This window comes from Bidens hawaiensis, unplaced genomic scaffold, assembly GCF_021521415.1.
Source record: "Bidens hawaiensis isolate Kalapana, Puna unplaced genomic scaffold, B.hawaiensis_p1.1 tig00014039_1, whole genome shotgun sequence".
NCBI classification, from domain to species: Eukaryota; Viridiplantae; Streptophyta; class Magnoliopsida; order Asterales; family Asteraceae; genus Bidens; species Bidens hawaiensis.
The window spans coordinates 548265-567016 of record NW_027492209.1 but is presented as its reverse complement, the minus strand read 5'-3'; the positions used below and the strand labels follow the sequence as shown (position 1 = coordinate 567016).

General features: G+C 39.3%; 2 protein-coding genes across 4 annotated transcripts; both read right to left on the bottom strand.

Annotated features, from left to right (window-relative positions):
- Positions 1-113: 113 nt before the first annotated feature.
- LOC143545837 (elongation factor Tu, mitochondrial-like) lies at positions 114-5493 on the bottom strand. The gene is made up of 12 exons (XM_077037648.1): positions 5258-5493; positions 4739-4814; positions 4534-4626; positions 4372-4446; positions 3951-4055; positions 3102-3192; positions 2780-2985; positions 1769-1852; positions 1610-1672; positions 1459-1521; positions 482-722; positions 114-355 (listed from the first exon to the last, which is right to left on the bottom strand). Exons 1-12 carry the CDS (start codon positions 5449-5451, stop codon positions 285-287), a joined length of 1362 nt encoding a protein of 453 aa, XP_076893763.1. The 5' UTR covers positions 5452-5493; the 3' UTR covers positions 114-284.
- A 3658-nt stretch (positions 5494-9151) lies between these two features.
- On the bottom strand, positions 9152-12235 carry LOC143545836 (uncharacterized). Of its 3 annotated transcripts, none has more exons than XR_013137505.1 (5): positions 11940-12235; positions 11067-11264; positions 10611-10966; positions 10041-10139; positions 9152-9767 (listed from the first exon to the last, which is right to left on the bottom strand). XR_013137505.1 is itself a non-coding variant. In XM_077037646.1 (5 exons), the coding sequence occupies exons 3-5, from the start codon at positions 10615-10617 to the stop codon at positions 9399-9401; spliced, it is 465 nt and encodes a 154-aa protein (XP_076893761.1). In that variant the 5' UTR covers positions 10618-10966; positions 11067-11264; positions 11940-12235; the 3' UTR covers positions 9152-9398. The 3 variants fall into 3 exon arrangements, 2 of the variants coding, with proteins under 2 accessions (XP_076893761.1, XP_076893762.1); XM_077037646.1 differs by having other exon boundaries at positions 10041-10129; XM_077037647.1 differs by having other exon boundaries at positions 10041-10120.
- Positions 12236-18752: the final 6517 nt, after the last annotated feature.

Sequence of the window (18752 nt, the reverse complement as noted above, 5' to 3'; positions counted from 1 at the left end):
TGCACTATGTTATTAACAAAAGGAACTTATTATTTTAACTATTACTTTTCGCTTTATAGGTAAAAAACTTGCAAATCAAACCCAAATTAACAAATAACAGGTGGATTGTTAACTTGCTATACCATACAAATAATCCAAAATAATTAATCAAGGCTGTAGTTGCATAGTGAAACTGCTGTTAGACAAAGACAACAAATAAATGTTGCAAAATTATGTTTCTTACCTGTTCCTGATAACCAAGTGGAGACAAATTTCAAAAAATTAAATAAAAAGCGGCACGTTTATCAGCTTATCACCTTTGAAACTACCCCTGCACCAACTGTCCGACCTCCTTCCCTAAGGGCAAATCTTTGTCCTATAAACCAAACATCAATACGTTTAAGTGCCATTTTTTTTTATAAAAATCAGCTCTGTAAAATTCAACAAGATAGCATAAAAACAATATTTATCAATTATCTCGTATAAGAATAAAGAAACGAACCTGGTTCAAGAACAACAGGGGTAATAAGTTCAAAAGCAGCAGTGACATTGTCTCCGGGCATAACCATTTTAACATCTTCAGGTAACTCCACTTTCCCAGTAACATCAGCAGTCCTCAAATAGAACTGAGGTCTGTAATTTGAGAAAAAGGCTGTGTGACGCCCGCCTTCATCCTTTGTCAAAACATATATTTCTGCCTCAAATTTGGTGTATGTTTTTACACTATTAGGTTTCGCAATGACCTGTTTAAAACCATCAAACAAACCGATATCAACATGCATTTATATTTATATAATACACACACACACATGTTCATTACAGAACCAAAGTTTAAGTACAGAACCGCAGTAACCTCAACAAATGTGCCTACCGTTGTAAACAAGACGAGACAATCCACGGTGAGTACGGGCTAGGCGCGTATACAAACCAGAACTAGCCGTCTCGCCTCGTTTATCTCAACAAGTTAAAACATAGAGCTCACTGCTCGGTTCATCAAAAGTTCAAGCTATCACGTGGCTCGTCGTGCATGCTCTTTTGTTTTCCGGATTTTGTTCTTTAACATGTGACAGTAATGCAGCTTCTTTTTTGTATTTTTAAACTTGCCCAGTTGGACCCATTGAAAATAATATGTAGTCTTAATCAACCCATGGGTCTGTATTAAAAGTTCAAATACACCCATTTTATATGTTTAGGTTACAATTGCCAGGTCAAACAAACAAAAAAATATGGTTTTAGCAATGAATACCATTTCTAAAACAGCTTGTTTTGACCCATACCCATTTCTGACGTGAACCAAAACAAGCATTTGACTCAAACCAAAACGACTATATTTAACCAAAACTCGTTCTGACCCGTTACCCTACACAACCCGACCTAACCGTTTTGCCAAGAATAGGATGATAAACCATAAGCCAAATTAACATAGAAGCTCAATAAGGGATGCAGAATTAAGTTGTAGCTTGAACAATTTTTAATTACCTGTCCCCGCTGGATATCAGTCCTACTTATGCCACGTAAAAGGAGACCAACGTTATCACCAGCCTGGCAAATAAAGAAAAAAAATATACAATTAGTGTCACATGGAACCTTGGTAAGAAAAAGAATTATCAAAGAACAAACAATCACTTACTTCTCCATGATCTAAACTCTTCTTGAACATCTCAACACCAGTAACTGTTGTTTTTTTAGAACCCTGAAACAAAAACAAAATAAAAAGAAATTTATATTAAGCCATCACTAACACATGCATGATTATTCACAACCAAAGGCAACAAATGATACATTTTACCTGCATTAACCCCATAATCTCAACTTCCTCACCAACTTTAATTGTCCCTTGTTCAACACGTCCAGTGGCCACAGTGCCACGTCCCTTGAACGAGAGAGAAAAAGCAAAAATGTTACAACTTACAAGGTATATCAACTGATTTGGTTGAAACTTGAATTAAATAAAACTTTTTTTAATCAATAATACAAATTGTGGCGGTTGGCAGGTTGACGTGTTAAATTGCTAAACCCAAACATAAACCATATTCGTGTCAAAAACCATCGACCCTAGCACGCGCACTGAAAATCGCGTAACACACTTATCTAAATGAGTTGGCTGATAACAATCAAGTAATAAACATGTTAAACGATTTGGCAGTTTGTAGCAATGTGAGTAAGACAGATCATCAAAAAAGTTGAGTGGGTCAACCTTAACACACACACACACAATTAAAAGTGTGCAACCCATTTAGGGTCGGCAGGTAATAATCAAGTCGTCAACGTGTTAATAGGTTTCTGGTCTGTAAAAAATGGGCTGGACGGATCATAAACGACTTAGTTGGTCACCTTGCTTAATTAAATAAGTTCAACAGGTCAACCAAGCACGATTTGTTTTAACTAGACAGATCAACACGAACAAAGCGCGTTTATTAAATTAGTTGGATATGACAATCCAAAACCTTATTATTTTCTTGCTTTGTTCATGCTGTGTTGAAAATTAACACACAAAACATCCTAGATACTATTTATTAAATTAAAAAGATAATGCTGTTACAATAATACTTGTAATCATATTTGACACAGCTAACTATTATCAAATTTGAAAACTGGTAGACAAAACTGTTTCTGGGCAACCAAGCCCAACGAGGCCCAATTAACTACCCACTTTAATAAGGCCTCTTTATGATCATTGAAACATATATGTGCAATGTTGTTTCTTATGTTTATTATGATTTAAAAAAATTATACGGTGCTTTAAATAGATAAAAACTTAATAACATAAAATATCATAGTTTGAAATCAATGTAAATACCGCAATTGAGAAAACATCTTCAATCGGCATTAAAAATGCCTTCTCTTTTTGCCTTTCAGGCGTAGGTATGTAATCATCTACAGCTTCCATCAATTTCAAAATAGCATTCTTTCCAAGTTCATCGTTAGTGCCCTGTAATGCTGACAAGGCAGAACCTCGTACGATGGGAATTTCATCCCCTGGAAACTTATAAAAGCTAAGAAGCTCTGCCATTATCACAAACATATATTATGTTTATATGAAATATATCAAAACCGTCATAAAATAATAAAGTGAACCCTAAATGTGAATAAGTATAAAAGGGACGACGATTAACATTTACCTCGAAGCTCTAGCTCAACGAGTTCTAGTAACTCAGGATCATCAACCGCGTCACATTTGTTCAAAAAGCACACAAGTGATGGCACACCCACCTGTACAGTGACATGGACATTGATTCTAACTTTTTGAAACTTCAAATTAATATTATGCAAAAAGGATACATCAAAATTATCTGAAGCTACCCAATCTCTCAACAATCATAAATTTTTAGCGTTTAAATAAACTGAAAAAGTGATCCTGGCTCTGATCATTTAAAGATTAAATGATAAATTTTGGTTAAATCAACTTCATACCAGCTGCAACAAACTGATAATTTAGAATTAAAAAAAATAAAAAAAATACTGGTTTATTTATGGTATAAACATTTTATCCGCATATCTCTTAACAGTTCTTACTTAGATAAAAAATTTATACAGTAGATAAGAAATAAGATATTAATATATTTGATATACGGATAACAATCTAAAAAATGCCCCTCTGGTCCTTTTCTCATTATTTACTTTAATAATCAAATTTGTAAGCACAATTTTAAACAAAAGAATACGTCTTAAAAGTAATTATCTACCTGATTATTCAATAACACACAACGAGTTTTAAAATATAGGTCTAAACACCCCCTAAAAGTCCTAGTTTGGTATCCTCATCCGACAATTTTCCCCATGTTCATATAGAACAAGACTATCATACGGATGCCAAAAAGCTATATAAAATAGAAGCTTAAACACAAATGACTATTAACCATTTAAAAAAATTTATTTCTTTATGAAACAAAAACATTCACCCGGCATAAATTTATCATCTGCCGCAATACAAAATTCAAAAAGTATAACCAGGTGAAACCGAAACAAACCTGACGTGCAAGAAGAATGTGTTCCTTAGTTTGGGGCATGGGCCCATCGGGTGCAGAGACAACTAGAATTCCACCATCCATTTGAGCAGCTCCAGTGATCATGTTCTATATAATATAGCAAATTATAAGAAACACGACAACTAAACAAAGCCATATATGTGAAAAACTCACATGACTAAACAAACAAAACTGGTTAAATATAAACCCAACTAAAAAACAAGATGGTCAACTGAGTTACGAAAAGTTCAGCTACGTAACTATTAGGGCAATTTGAGTTTCGTCCCATTCAATAAACACCTAGTTGTTAGTTTCCCAGTAGCTATTAGTTAAAGGTTAAAAATCATTCATCATAGCATAACTTGTAACATAAACCATCTTGTACCAATAAAGTTATAAAACTAGTATATAATAAATGTCTTACTTTAACATAATCAGCATGTCCTGGACAGTCGACATGGGCATAATGCCTTTTAGCAGTTTCGTATTCAACATGAGCCTGCATAACCAAACAACGAATAAAAAATAAATAACAACGTATAACATTAATTAAATAAGCTGAAAATAAAATAGAATGATACTAAACCGTTGCAATTGTGATTCCTCTCTTTTTCTCTTCAGGAGCCTTATCAATTTCATCAAAGGCTATAGCCTTAGCCTTCCCTTCATCCGCCAACACCTAAAAGAAACACAAAAAATTAAAAAAACTACATTTACTCCATGAATAAAAACAGAACTTATATCAAAGAATAAGAATACATGAACTATATGGCAAAATCAAGCAATCAAACCTTTGTAATTGCAGCAGTCAATGTAGTCTTTCCATGATCTACGTGTCCAATTGTTCCGACATTAACATGAGGCTTACTGTCATTAATAAAATACAACAAATATTCAATAACAATTTGATTAACTTCCTACAAAATTACTCAACTTATAGATATAGTTTGAACAAACAATAGCTTCAGTGTTTATAATGTACTATGATTTTATAACTGGTGGAGCAAAACTTAGTGTATTCATCATTAATACTCATTTCAAGCGTCAATAAATCAAAACCTAGTTAAATACTACCTCTATTCCATGTATTAATCAAATTAATCTCTAAGCTTAAACCTAACAAGTCTAACATCACATGTCAACATGAAATCAGCCAGATAATTATTGATTATAGAGCGTAATCATTCAACTAATCAGATTGAAATCAAACGAATAGATAATGAATACATTATATTTACAATTTAAATCAACGTAAAACCTAATTGTGTTAATTAATATAAACAAACACATTATCCGTAAAAAGAGCTTACGTTCTGGTGAAAGTGGCCATGGATCTCCACCACGGATTAGAACTAGCCACGGCGTTATCATTTCCGGAAATCGAATCAGTGATTGGAATAATACCATAAGTAGATATGACGGATCCTCGAAGACCAGAGCGTAATTGGGGAGATAGTTTGAATAATCGGCTCGAATTAGAGTTTCTAAAAGCAACAGACGCCATTGATGGAATGGAAGAGATCAAGGGGGTTTTCGTGGGTTTTACCAAGGAATAATCGATCACTTGTGACTGTAGCAGGGTTAAGGGTTTTGTTTCGGCGTATTGAAATGAAATCATATGGGCTGGGCTTGTTTATGGGCTTTTAAGGCTTGGGTAGTGTTTGATATGTAGGAACGAGATAGGGGTGAGCGCATTTCGATCTGGGCCGAAAAAAACTGAAACCCGACCCTAAAATAGACCGAAACCAAACCGAATCTGTTTATATTGGTCAGTGATCAGTCCCTGGTTCTTCAAATTTTCGGTTTCGGTTTCGGTCTCGGTCTCGGTCTTTGTCTTGAAAAATCCAAGGTGGCCCGACCCGACCCGACTGGACTGAAACCTGTAAAACGCAGCTTTGTATGCTTATGAACACAAGTAGGTGGAGATGAAGAAGATGGAGTGGAGTGAGGGTACAACCCAATAACATATACAACGGTTAATAGCTTGCTTTCTTGAAAAAACTAAAATGTACTTTAGATATGAAAAGCTGCAGAAGACCTGCAATAAAGTATGTATTATAAAGTGAACACGACTTTATTACCACCCTCTTATTCCAATGCATTTAAAATCACATATTTTACACATTAATAACAATTAATAAATTACTTACCTTTGTTTTTCACTGCAATAACATTTAATGTTGCTGCAAAATCCATTAACATTACTCTTAAAAAATGATTATTGTTTACACATGTCTTCGTATTAACATTACTTCTCTATGAACTTTACTCGATCTCACCAAGTCCATCCAAGTTTTTGAAATTTCAAACCATGATGGTCACCACTTACCTTTCATCCCCAGCCATGTAAAACACAATCTAATATCTCTAAGGAACGATGTAGTTGAGGAATCCAACAAAGGCGATGCGGTTGAGGAAGGTTGTGTGCTTGTCATCCTCGTACTTCTCTCTATAAAACCTTCAGAAGATGTATTTGAAACACATCCACATGGTTTCTACAAGTTAGACAACAACAATTCATACCTACAAAAGAGAGCTATATACGGTCTCGGTTATGTTGCAGAGGGACCGATGAACCGACCACATGTAGGACCGAACCCGATTATCCCTATCTGGTCCAACTTCGGTCTTCATAATCAGTATACTTCGGTCCTCGGGTCGGGTATGTAAGATTAAATATATAATTATATATATTTCTATATGGTCATTTTAATCATTTATATTATAATGGATCAAAATATTAATTATACCTTATTATATATTAGTTTGGTAATTGTTGATGTACCATATTACCCTTACTAACTAATAAAGGGTTTTCCCTTGGGTGTATATATCAAGAGATAAACATTAACATTATAACCTAATCACACACAAATAACAATTTTATGTGCCTCCTCTCTCCTAAACCGGGTTCCTCTCAAGAACCCTAACACCATCCTTAACTATACATCCTACAGGGGAACTCGACCAAGCTGACAACCATGTCGTCTACATCCTTCTATGTTGCGGTTATTACTCTCCACGCTGTAACAGGTTCATAAGTTTAATATTTATAATGAATTATATTGCTTACATGAAGAACTGATCAACAGGGTCGGGTTTCTCTCGGGTCGGGTTTTGAACTTTGCACACCCCTAGAACGAGATGTGAAATAGAATGGACCAATGTTAAGGAATGCAAAATAATGTGTTTGGTACTTTGGTTGGTAAATGAAATGGAATGATTCGTTACGTAGTTCATTCTGTTCCCTCTAAAATACCTCAAATTCATTCCATCCACCCCTTGTTTTTTTTAGCCCATCAATCACCCTACATCACCTCCACCACTCTCTCACCACTACCGCAACCGCCACCCACCACCGTCGCAATCATCACTGCCGGTCCGCTATCACCACTACCACCGCCCGCCATCACCACACCACGTGTCACCACCAACCACAATTACTGACTGCCACCACTAACCACCGCCAATCACCGCCACTCGCCACCAATTTTATTTTATTCATTCGTCTTTTCTTGCCTTAGAAGCAACACAAAGTATTGATCCATTCTCATGTGAACCAAAAAAGACAATGGAATGTTAATGATCAATTTCATTTCATTAAAATTAACTCGTCCATTATATTCTCACCTTCATTCCATGGTTTGTAACTGGACTTTGGCAATTCGTTCTCACCAATCAATCTTTGGCATGTGATTGAAATCAATCCTGTAAGAATGTAATATGAAACACTGTGAGTAGTGATGCATAGACTGGTTATTTCAAAACCTGATGGTTCCGATAACTCTACAATGGAATACAATCTATCATTCGGTTTTAGGGTCTATATAACATGTGTTTTTGAATTATTAGATTAAACAAAAAAAAGAAAAACATTGCTAAGCCTACTCATTCTCCATGTTTTTTTATGGTTATACTTTCCCATAATTGATGAATCTTCATTTCTTTTACTTAAATCTATTTTGTTTCACATATAAGTATATCATACCTTTAATTATTTTTTAATAACTTAATATATTCTCTTGTTATGTCAACTCAACAAGTTTTAAGTTTTTTTATTTTGTTTTTAAAACGTGTTTATCTATTTTGTATAAACCAGTTCAGGTTCAAATATGTTCGGGCTGGTCAACAAAAAGTTAAAACCGGGTTGAGTACAAACAGTTCAGTTACTTACCAGGTTACTATGATACTATCGGTTTCTTGATTGTTTTGGACGGCTTTTGACTTGTTAAAATAAGTTTAACCGGTTTGAGACATGTTTCAATGGCAAGAATTACAAACTGTTTATTAGTTCCAAACCTATTTCTAAGATTATCAACTTCGATTTGGGTTGCCGGTTCAGTTTAGAAACCTTTTTTTTTTGCACCTCTATTGCCAGTACTTTCTCTCTCTTCTATGTGCAGTAGTTACGTGTTTCATGTCACGTTAAAATAAATCTTCTTTATTTGATTCATTTTGTTATCATAATCATGACAACCTAATCATAAAACACTACACACCTTTTGGCCTAGTCAGAAACGTAAGGACATAAACACAAGTACACAACAGAAAAGGGACCAATGCTGACTACAAAGAATCCGATACAAAGTTTTAAAAGGAGAACGTTTTGTTGGGTTGCTTCTTTCTTATTTTTCACCAAAAAAATCTTATTATTATTACTACCCAAAACCAACTATTTTTTTGTTTATGAAAAATAACATGTCTTTTTAAGCGTTTGCCTCACTCTCTTTCGGTCTTTCTACAACTACTTATATAATTCTCATAGTTCTTTACTTAAAATTTGGTTTAAATTACATAAAAAAAATATGTGATAAAAATCTGAATACTATGAACGTTTAATACATAGGAAACCACTAGTAAAAGTGTCCGCGCGTTGCGGCTGGGACTCGGCAGGAATTTGGTCGATAGTTGTTCAGTTCGTTATGGTACCCCTATTTGCTATAGTTAAATTTAGATTCGATGCAGTTTATGCGAAAATGCATATATACACCCAATTATATATCATTAGCAAGAAATGAATTAAACACAATTATGTATTTAAGGTTTTTTTTAAATCAACGAACGTAACTGAGGTAGTTGACACAAAGATGCATAGACACACAAGATTGTATGATGAATCAAAATACAAAGGTTTTTTTTTTAATATAACTTATTGTTATATATACTAACATGCATAAACTAAGAAACATTTCTTTCTTCAGGAATTTCATATTCACTTTTTATAACATAGCAGCTTCTTACAGATTATACCCTCTGCAATGCTATTACAACATTGCAAATTCACTCATCACAATGAAATAATTCCCATTCCCAATACCCATTTTTTATCACATAAACCGATGAATCACCACGAGCCAAACCACGAGAACATGACCGAGCCCTACCAGGATGATCATAAACTGAATTCCCATGATCTAATGGCAAACTGTTGTGTTTTCTGAGCATCGTTTGTCATAAACGGGTAAGTTTTTTTGGGGCCGGGGTTCGGGTTTCAATAGACGGAGGAGGCTCGTCTCCATCTGGGATCACGTAGCTATATTGAACGGGCAATGGGTTTGACCCGTGTTTGTAGTCTGGGTGAAATGGCTGTTGGTTTTGGTACTGGTAGTTAGGTTGTTTCTTTTTGAAACCCGGGAAGATATTTGACAAGATATCTAAGAATGATGACGTGGCGTTGGCCGCAAGTTTCCCGAGAGATGCAATGAAACCTTCTTGTTTTTTTGGCTCGTTTTCTGACGGGATCAGTGGCGGCCTTAGTGATGTTCTCTGGTATGGCGGTGTTGGAGCAATGTTTGGTTTCATTATTGTATGAGGTTCATCCTGCAAGAAATATATCATTAGCATTTAGACATAATGATGTTTTTAGCATCAAAGTCAGTGTGTTGACCTTTGAAATCAAACATAGATAGTTTCAACTTAAAAAATGACATGATTTTTCAAACTTAAAGAGATCGAATGCTACGTATACCAACTTTATAACAGGTAACAAAAACAAGAAGATATTGGTGGCAAATAATCAAAAAAATCAAACAAAAATTGACATTTGAATAATGCTATATCTGACCCCAAAAAAATCAAGAACCCAGGACTTACCGTTTGAATGGAAATCATGCTACCAACTCTGCGTTGCAGCAACGCAAGTGTGTAACCAAAAAAGGCTTCTGCAACCAAAACTGCAATCCCTGCAAATGTCTACTAAATTATTAGTTAAAAAAGACAGTTTTGTTATTTTAAAGAAAAAACAATTCAAGACAATTTAATAACCGTTTCAGGGTTAATAATTTCTCGTTAAATTAAACCCTTTTAAACGTTCAATTTCGACGCATAGCCCGCTAATAAAACCAAACATTTACACGTTACGGGGATCATTTTAACTCATTAATAACGAATATTGATGTGGCCCGTAACCTTTTAATAATACCAAATTTATACCCGTTACTGGGATAAATTTCACCAGTTAATAAAAAAATATTACCCATTTCCAGGTTTCTTTTACTCGTTAATAAAAACATTTTGAACCGTTCGGTACCAATACGTAACTCGTTAACAATACCAGGTCTTTAAACGTTACCGGGATAAATTTAACCCTATAATAACAAAAAACATTTTGGCCCGTAGCCGAGATAATTCTGACCCGTTAATAATAAAAAAAATATATATTACCTGTCATCGGCTAAATTTTTACTCGTTAATAAAAACCTTTTGACCTGTTTTTGAGAAACACGGTTTCGATCCACAGGATACCAAACCCTTTGGCCCGGTCAAAGTGCATGGTCAACCATGTATTTGAACATTGACTATGGCTCGAACCACCTTTAAAACCACATAAACATGTTATAAAATGACAGCCAAAACAAAATACAAATTAAACAATGAATGACGCCCGTGTTTTTTCTCTTACCTGGTTCCCGTCTTTTTTGGTTTTCTTCCTTTATCACAAATACACATTCAATCCCGATACTGAAACTGATTGCAGCCATGTGTGCCCAATTTCCCACCTCCCACAATTGTTGTCACACCTATAATACCAGAACAAAAATAATAATAATAATAACAATAATAATAATAATAATAATCACTTTACTTGGTAAAAACAGTGCACTTGTGAGTTTAAATTACCTTTGTACCCTTACAGCTTGTATGACATGTTCCCAACCTCCCCTTTTCTTTTTAAGTATTTGTTGACGCATCTGTACATTGAAATTTGCTGCATCATCTTTGTTTTCATCAGCCGAGTCAGCAACTGAATTCTTGGGTAAGTCTTCCTTCCGGCCCGTTGCCTAGCAAACACTTTTAATCGGTGCCACTTCAAGATTCCTATATTTGTAATATGCGAGTATGCGACGACGATTTAAAACATTTAAAAATATTATAAGTAGATTTCAACGTTTGCCAAAAAGTCATGCCTTTTAAAAAAGTCTATTTTCCAAAGGATCAACTTCCACAGAAAGGCATAATGGTAATTATATGAAAATCTCATTCATAGTCTAGTCACAAACCTTTGACCAAGAGAAATTAAAAGAGTTCTTGTTGACAACATAAAGAGCAAGCTTACGGGACTTGCCTTTCGGGTGGTTCATTTTAGCTTCTCTAATCCTCCCGTCTACATGTCCGGAATACCCGTCAGCTAGCCCGAGCCCAGAACCGATATAATCACAGAAGACCTTATATCAGTTTAAAACCCTAATTTGAAACTCGTCTGCAAGCAAAAACAGACTCCAAATCAATCAAGTCGCATGTAACAACAGTATTACAGTATGAAGTTAACAGATCAGAAACGTAAAAGTCGATAGGTCTGGGGTTTTTTTAATTCCAAAAACTGACATAATTGTTACATTCCTTATCAACAACAATATGTTTTTTATTTGGTTACCATAGGCATGCCTTCCTATATAGATTGGTGTCTTCCACCCCTGAAATTAATGCAAGAGAAAGAATTAGGCTTCCGCCAAGCATCCATGGTATATGTTGAGGGTGGGAATTACATATTACCTGTAATGGAACCATCCTTTGAACATTCTTGCACGAAAAACCTTCCCTAACATCAACAATGTCTAATTAGTTGGAAATTTTCACCAACTATAAAACTTATATACTGAAAGTGGTAAAAGGAAGTTGTATGTGAACAAAATTGAATCAATTGTATCTAAACCCTAACTCCTCCAAATCCGAATAAACTCAACAAAATCATTAGGATGACCAAACTGAAAGCAATATTACTGATACAAATAAATGGAGACAATTGAGGTCGAAAGCTGAAGGGATTAAATATTATTGAAGCTATAACTGAAAGCAATTATTGGTTAGCGTTAGAAAATTGAAGGTAGACAATTGAATAGGTGAGAATTGAATATAATTATTAATATTGAATCACTAGCCGTAAGAGAGGATTAAATGTTGCCGGACAATTGATTTGAACTGGACGAATTCATGGAGTATCATCGCCGACGGTGAGCATACACAGCTTATGGCGGTGTCGTTTTGGTGTTGCTTCCATTGATTGGCCTTCTTTGGTCGTTGTTTTGGCAATTGAGTAACAGAACCTGAATATAAGTTTGAACGGCGATGAGGAATTTAGGTCAAGATATATGTGTGTGTCTTGAAACAGAATGGATATGAATGGGTGAAGCCTAACTGCCTTAGCAAGCAGATTAAGGATAATCTTAGTATTAAGCAGATGTTTCCCACGAGATTAGGTCCGGCAAAGATGGTTATTCTTTTCAACCTGTAAAACAGACACTGTAAGCTCGTCACTAAGAAAGGGGGGGTTCCTCCTTGTGACCACCCTCCGGCATGAGAATCAGACTAGATTGCTCTGAATATAAGTGTATATTGAGAGAAATAGCTAGAGAGAAGATGATGATACAGTTCCAAGGTGTTGGAGTATTTATAGCCGAAGGTAGGTTCCCAAGTAGGTACGGCCAGCTGTATATAATATTCCTTTTCCACCAACTATGGGCTACGTTCGTGCCACGATGAGAGTTGGTGGGTAGATAGCGGCTGATAGCGACATTTTGTACTGGAGCGTGCTCCTCCTCGTACTATTGTCGGTGAGCTGTCACCCTGTGATTGGTTCATGGGTCGCTTTTATCAGATCTTGTCTATTTGTCCATACCTTGGTAGGTATAGTACAAAAGATCTTCTGGAAGCGTACGGACTGGCTCTTTTGGGCGGGAATATTCCCGCCCTGCTCATTCCTTCTTCAGGTGACATTACTGAAGTATAAGAGTTAGTGCCTTATGCGTGTAGCCTTACTGTTAGTGCGGGTAGCCTTCCTTCTTGGCTTGTACCCACAGCTGCGGGAACAGGCAGGGTACTGTACCAAGGGAGGCTTTCCTGCGGGGACAGCTGGCTTACTACGTGTAAGGTCTTCATCTCTCTGAGCATGGTGGGTCTTGCGGATCCAGTTGGTCTTTGCGCAGACGTACCTCTTCAAGGTGAGTCTTGCGGATCCAACTGGACTTTGCGGGGACCTACCTCTTCAAGTCCCCCCAGTCCATTGTTCTTCTCATGAGTTTTTAATAAGTGAGGTGAACTTTTGGACTTTAAGCAAGGGGTTTTGAAAAGGGGGTTTTCGTTTTTTAAGGTTTTCCGTGGGGATTCTTCCCGCAATTTTCCTAATGTCACTTGCAGAAGTTCCTGACTTTTCTGCCTGATCTTTGGGTATGATGCGGGTAGGTGTGTAACCTCTTCGCAAGTCGGGAGCGTTGAATTTCACTTGTGTAGATTCTCCACGGGGTATTGGTAGTTTTAGACATAGTGATCAGTTATGTTAAACAACCAATTCCACCTTGAAGCTTCAAACAATCTAGTTCTCAACGTTCCCGCCATGCGGGGGTGTTATTTCCCTTTCCGCAAGCATGACCCATAAGATCCATCTTGGGTTCAATTCCCTACAAGTGCTGAGTATGTGAAGGGTTTCGCCTTGACACTGTACCCGCACTTGTCTTATGGTTTCTTGTTTTCCAAGGTATCTTCTTGGCTTCAATTCCCTGCAAGTGCTAAGTATGTGAAGGGTTTCGCCTTGACAATGTACCCGCACTTGTCTTATGGTTTCTCGCTTTCCAAGGTAAGGGGGTATATTCCCTCTTATTTTTGAATCTTTTTGAATCTTTTTGGAATTCGGAGAGTTGGTGAAAGGATAAGGACAGTCCAAACGGTTGAAGGGACGTTGGCGTCTTCTGACGGTTTCAGGACGTGCAGGAAGTTATGACGACGTGACAGCATGTGGTCAATCAGGACGCTTTTTCAGGCGCGTGGGCGCGAGTTTCATGACACGCGCCATTCCGACACCTGTTGCCAGCTTACTTTATCCACACGTGTCGCCGTGTCATTGCGCCTGCGCTTTCTCTCTCATCCGCATTAAATTCATCGCATTCATTACGATGAGTATATAAGGGGGGAGAGCGTGTATCTCGTCCCATACCTTCACTTCACCTTTCTTTTCCTTTTAAGCGATTTCCGGCGAATACTCATCTTTTCCGGCGAGCATTCTCCTGAAACCGCTTTCTTTCATAAAGATTTAAAAAATGTCTTCTTCTACTCATGACCCCGAGGTTAACGTCGAGGAGTCCGACGTTTACCTCGAGAACCCGACGTCCACGTCCAATAAGGACGATAAGAGTACTGCTGGCGAGTGCCAGTGTACTCTTTCTGTCGATGTATACCATTACATCGTCAAGAAGTTCATGCTGGAGCCGTATGAGCCAGAGTTCCCGGAGGCCAACCAGACCGTATACGACGCCCCTAAGGGCAAGATGGGGGTCTACGCTTCGTTCTTCCTATATGGGAATCTAAGATTCCCATTAACGAAGTTCGTGTACCGTGTTCTGAAGAAACACGGTGTTCACTTGACGGAGGTGCACCCAATGGGTGTGCCGTATTTTGGGTATCGAGCCTCGCGTCGACCGCCTGATGACCTTCTACACTTGGAGGTGCATCCAGGGTTGGTATACCCTTGTTACTCGAATCAAGGGTTTGAAGATTTGCGCTACTGAGCGTAGTCTTCGTTCTTGGAAGCGGGAGTTTTTCTACATTTCCGCTCGCGTCGTCCCCATCGCGATGACGTTCAAGAATGGGAGGGCACTTCCTAACCTTCACGCCTCCAACTACCAGGAGACGGAATGGTTCACCAAGATCTCCCAGATTCAGACTCCGGTTTATCGCTTCGCGGAGTCTGGGATGGTGATGCTTGGGATGAGCCGCGTGTGGAAGGATGCCGGGTCCGGGACGCCGCAAATACCCATCGTTCTCGAATACGGTTTGAACTATCTTCCTTTTGGTACCCGTCTTTTGTGTTGGTTTAGGGTTTTCCTTCTAACATTTTTATTGTTTTTCATTTCAGAGGGGAACGACTTACAGTTGCTCTTGCACCCGCGGGAGACTGGTGGTCCCGCACAGTTGGGTACTCGTGATCTCGATGAGAACGAGTTGCCCATTTTGGAGCAGACCGCGAATAGATTTGTAGAGGTCTACCCGCCAGGCCACGAGATTTTAAGCGCCACTCGGCCAGGTAAGGAGTTCTTTAATCCTCGTCCTCTTCATGCTCAAACTTCTGCTGGAATTCCTCTGATCTTGTCATCTTCTGATGAGGGATCCGCAGATGGGCCTTTTATGGTGAGGAAGAAGAAGGCGGCCGGCGTAAAGGGCAAGACGAAGGTTGCTACCTTCGTTGACCAGGGGAATCAGTCTGATTCCGAGACTGAAAGTGAGGAGGTGGGGGGGAACCTTGGTGGTGGTGACGAGGTTATTGTCTCAGAGGTTGAGACAACGGCTGTCACTTCTAAGCCGCCAAGCGTTGCGAAGATAACAGGCGTGAAGAGGCCAGTTTCATCGGGTCCATCTCCGCCTGTCAGGGCTTTCAAAATCAAGAAAACCAGTAAGTATACTTTTTGTGTACCTTTTCCGCATTTCCTTCCGCTTTTGTTTTTTATCTTTGGTTTTTCTTTATGCAAGAGTGGACTTATCTGCTTTCGAGAGCGATGTGGGAGGAAGCGGTTCAGGACTCATGACGATAGGTTTGGTCAACCTATCCGAGGCGATGACCCAGGCGGCTGGGCCTGTTTCTGGTACTGGTTCAGTTGCTCATACTGTTGAAGCAACTGTTCCGGTTATGGCGTCATCTGTCATGGCTGCTGTGCCGACGATGGCGTCCAGTTTCGTTGCTGCGTTGAGCAGTTCAACTTCTCCGTCGCCGTCAGTGCCATCTTTACTACATCATTTACCGGACCGGCGGTGACTTTTTCCACGAGCTCATCTGGGGCGGCTACCACGGTTATGAGTTCATCTCAAATAAGTTCATCTCCGATGGTCTCTACCTCAATGGCTTCTGCAGTGTCACATTCGGCGTCAGCGACTACCTCGTCCTTGGCCGGTTCTTCAGGTATGTTTGGAGTTGGGGCCTCTAGACTTACCTCTGTTGATGAGGGGGTCCAATCTTTGCCTCATTCCCATCTCCTTGACCTCTTGGATGGATATCCTTTAGGTTCGGGTGATGGGTTTAGCGGCTATCGGCCTGTTATCGACCCTACAGGTGCGTGGGGTTACCTTGGCCTGTTATCCATTCTTGTCATTTTTTCCTAACTGTTTTTTGTTTTCGCAGTTTCGGATTCCAATGAGGTTTATGCTCCAAGGTGGAATATCCGCCGAGGAACAACTCTCCGGACTGCCGCAGACTGCGTCGACTGGGCGCGCCATGCCGCTCCAAGTGGTGCATTGGGGGAGGCGATGGTTAGATACCAGGAAGGCCACTTGTCCACTGAGCTCCGAATCCTTCTCGCCCGGATGCAGCCGCGTGTCGATTTACATTGTCGTGAAAACGACAAGTTAAAGACTGCGCGTAGCTTGGAGGGGGCTCAGGTGCGATCGCTGCGGGAGGAGAACAAGAAGCTTGCCGCCACCGCTGCGAAGAAAGAGAAGGCCTTCAAGGATCTTGAGGCCGAAATTCAACCTAGGCATGAGGCCCGTTCCAAGGCTACCCAAGCTATTAACAAACAGCTTAGGTTGGCTAAGGAAACTGCTCGTAATGCAACTGAAAGGGCCACCAAAGCTGAAGCCGTTGCTGAGCCTCTGCGCGCTGAGAATGAATAATTAAGAGCTAAACTGGAGAAGCTTCAGCAGGCTCATGAGGCTTTGGCTTTGGAAGATGCCAAGAAGCTACAGGAGCTCTTGGATCAGAAGGGTGTGCTTGATCGCACTGAGCGCAAGCTTAAAAGCGTTGAGGAGGCTGCTGCCAAGGCAATGCTGCTCGCCAACTTAAACAAGAATGAGGCTGAACGCGCACGCAATCAAGCTCACGCTACCCTTCAAGAGGCTCTGTCCAATAAGGACTGGCTTCTACGAGAAGCGTTGCCGCAGGTACGCATAGCTCCATAACTCTTTGCTTTTTGCTCTTTTTCTTTATACTTAGAAAAGTTTTTTTTTTTTTTTTTTGTGTAGGTTGTGCATCAGATTTTCGCGAACACATCCTATGATGATGCCATGAGTGCAGCCCTCAACGCTTCTCATGAGGATGGAGAGAAGGCTGGTTTCTTGCTTGGTCTAGGATTTGAAGAGAAAGGCATCCCGCTTTCCAAATTTCCTCTACATGATGTTGATACTGAAGCTGCCTACGACAAAGCTGTGAACCAGTATGCTGCTTTCTCTCATCCGGTTGTGGAGAAGGTGAACGAAGTTGCTGCTGCTGATGACGGGCTAGCTGTTCTCAAATCTTTCCTTGAACAGCTGCAACCAACTGATGGTGCGGGTTCAAGTGGGTTTGGAGGGAGTGATCCCGAAGCCTGAATCTTGAGATTCCTCCCAGCCGTTAGGATAGATTTGTATTTTTTGTAGGCGGGTAGATACCTGGCCATTTTGTAATGTTTGAACAGCTATTAATGTGAATATAAATGTTTTGTTAACGCCTTGCCTTGTAAACATTATATGATTTGTTCATGCATATTTTAGTTTAACTTAGCAATTTTTTAAGTGTTTTGAATAAGTTAACCTTTCGACGCGTGTCAGATAATAGGTTAATGTTCTGTTTCCTCTATCATGATTGTGCGGGTAGGACCGTCACTTTCACTTAGTAGGATGACCAAACTTCATCTATGTCTAACCTGCGTGAAGGTTTTCCTCATCTTCCCCTTAGAAATTTTTGTTGTTTTTGTGTTTAAGCGGGTTGGGCCACTTTTCACACGCAACGACTTACATCCTCCCTCACTTATTTATGCGGTGAATACCGGCATATCAGTGTGGTCAGTTCATAAGTATAAAGGCAAGGCTATCAACATCAATGTGATAAGGATAATCATTTCCATTAGAAGTGGCTCTAGGCCTTTTCTTTACAAGTTTGGAATTGATCTACATGTAACATCTGCGTAATTGAGCTCCATTCCATGTTCTTGGGATGGGGGTGCCATCGAGCCTTTCGAGCCGGTATGTGCCCTTTCCCAGAACTTCTTTAATAATGTATGGCCCTTCCCAGACCGGGGCCAGCTTTCCTGGGCGCTCCTGGTTTGAAGCCTCGTTGTTACGCAGTATGTAGTCTCCGACATTGAAGTTGCAGAATTTCACCCGCGTGTTGTAGTACTTTTGCATTTGTCGCTTGTAGTTCTCTTCACGCGTTGCGGCTAAGTCTCTGCGCTCTTCGGTTAGCATAAGGTCTAACCGTCTTTCCGCATCATTGTCTTCTGGTTGAGTCATGACCCTTGGAGAGGGTAGACCGATCTCGACTGGAACCATGGCTTCAGTGCCATAGGTGAGGCTGAACGGGGTTTCGCCTGTGCTTGCCTTTTTCTGCGTTCTGTTTGCCCAAAGAACGTGTGG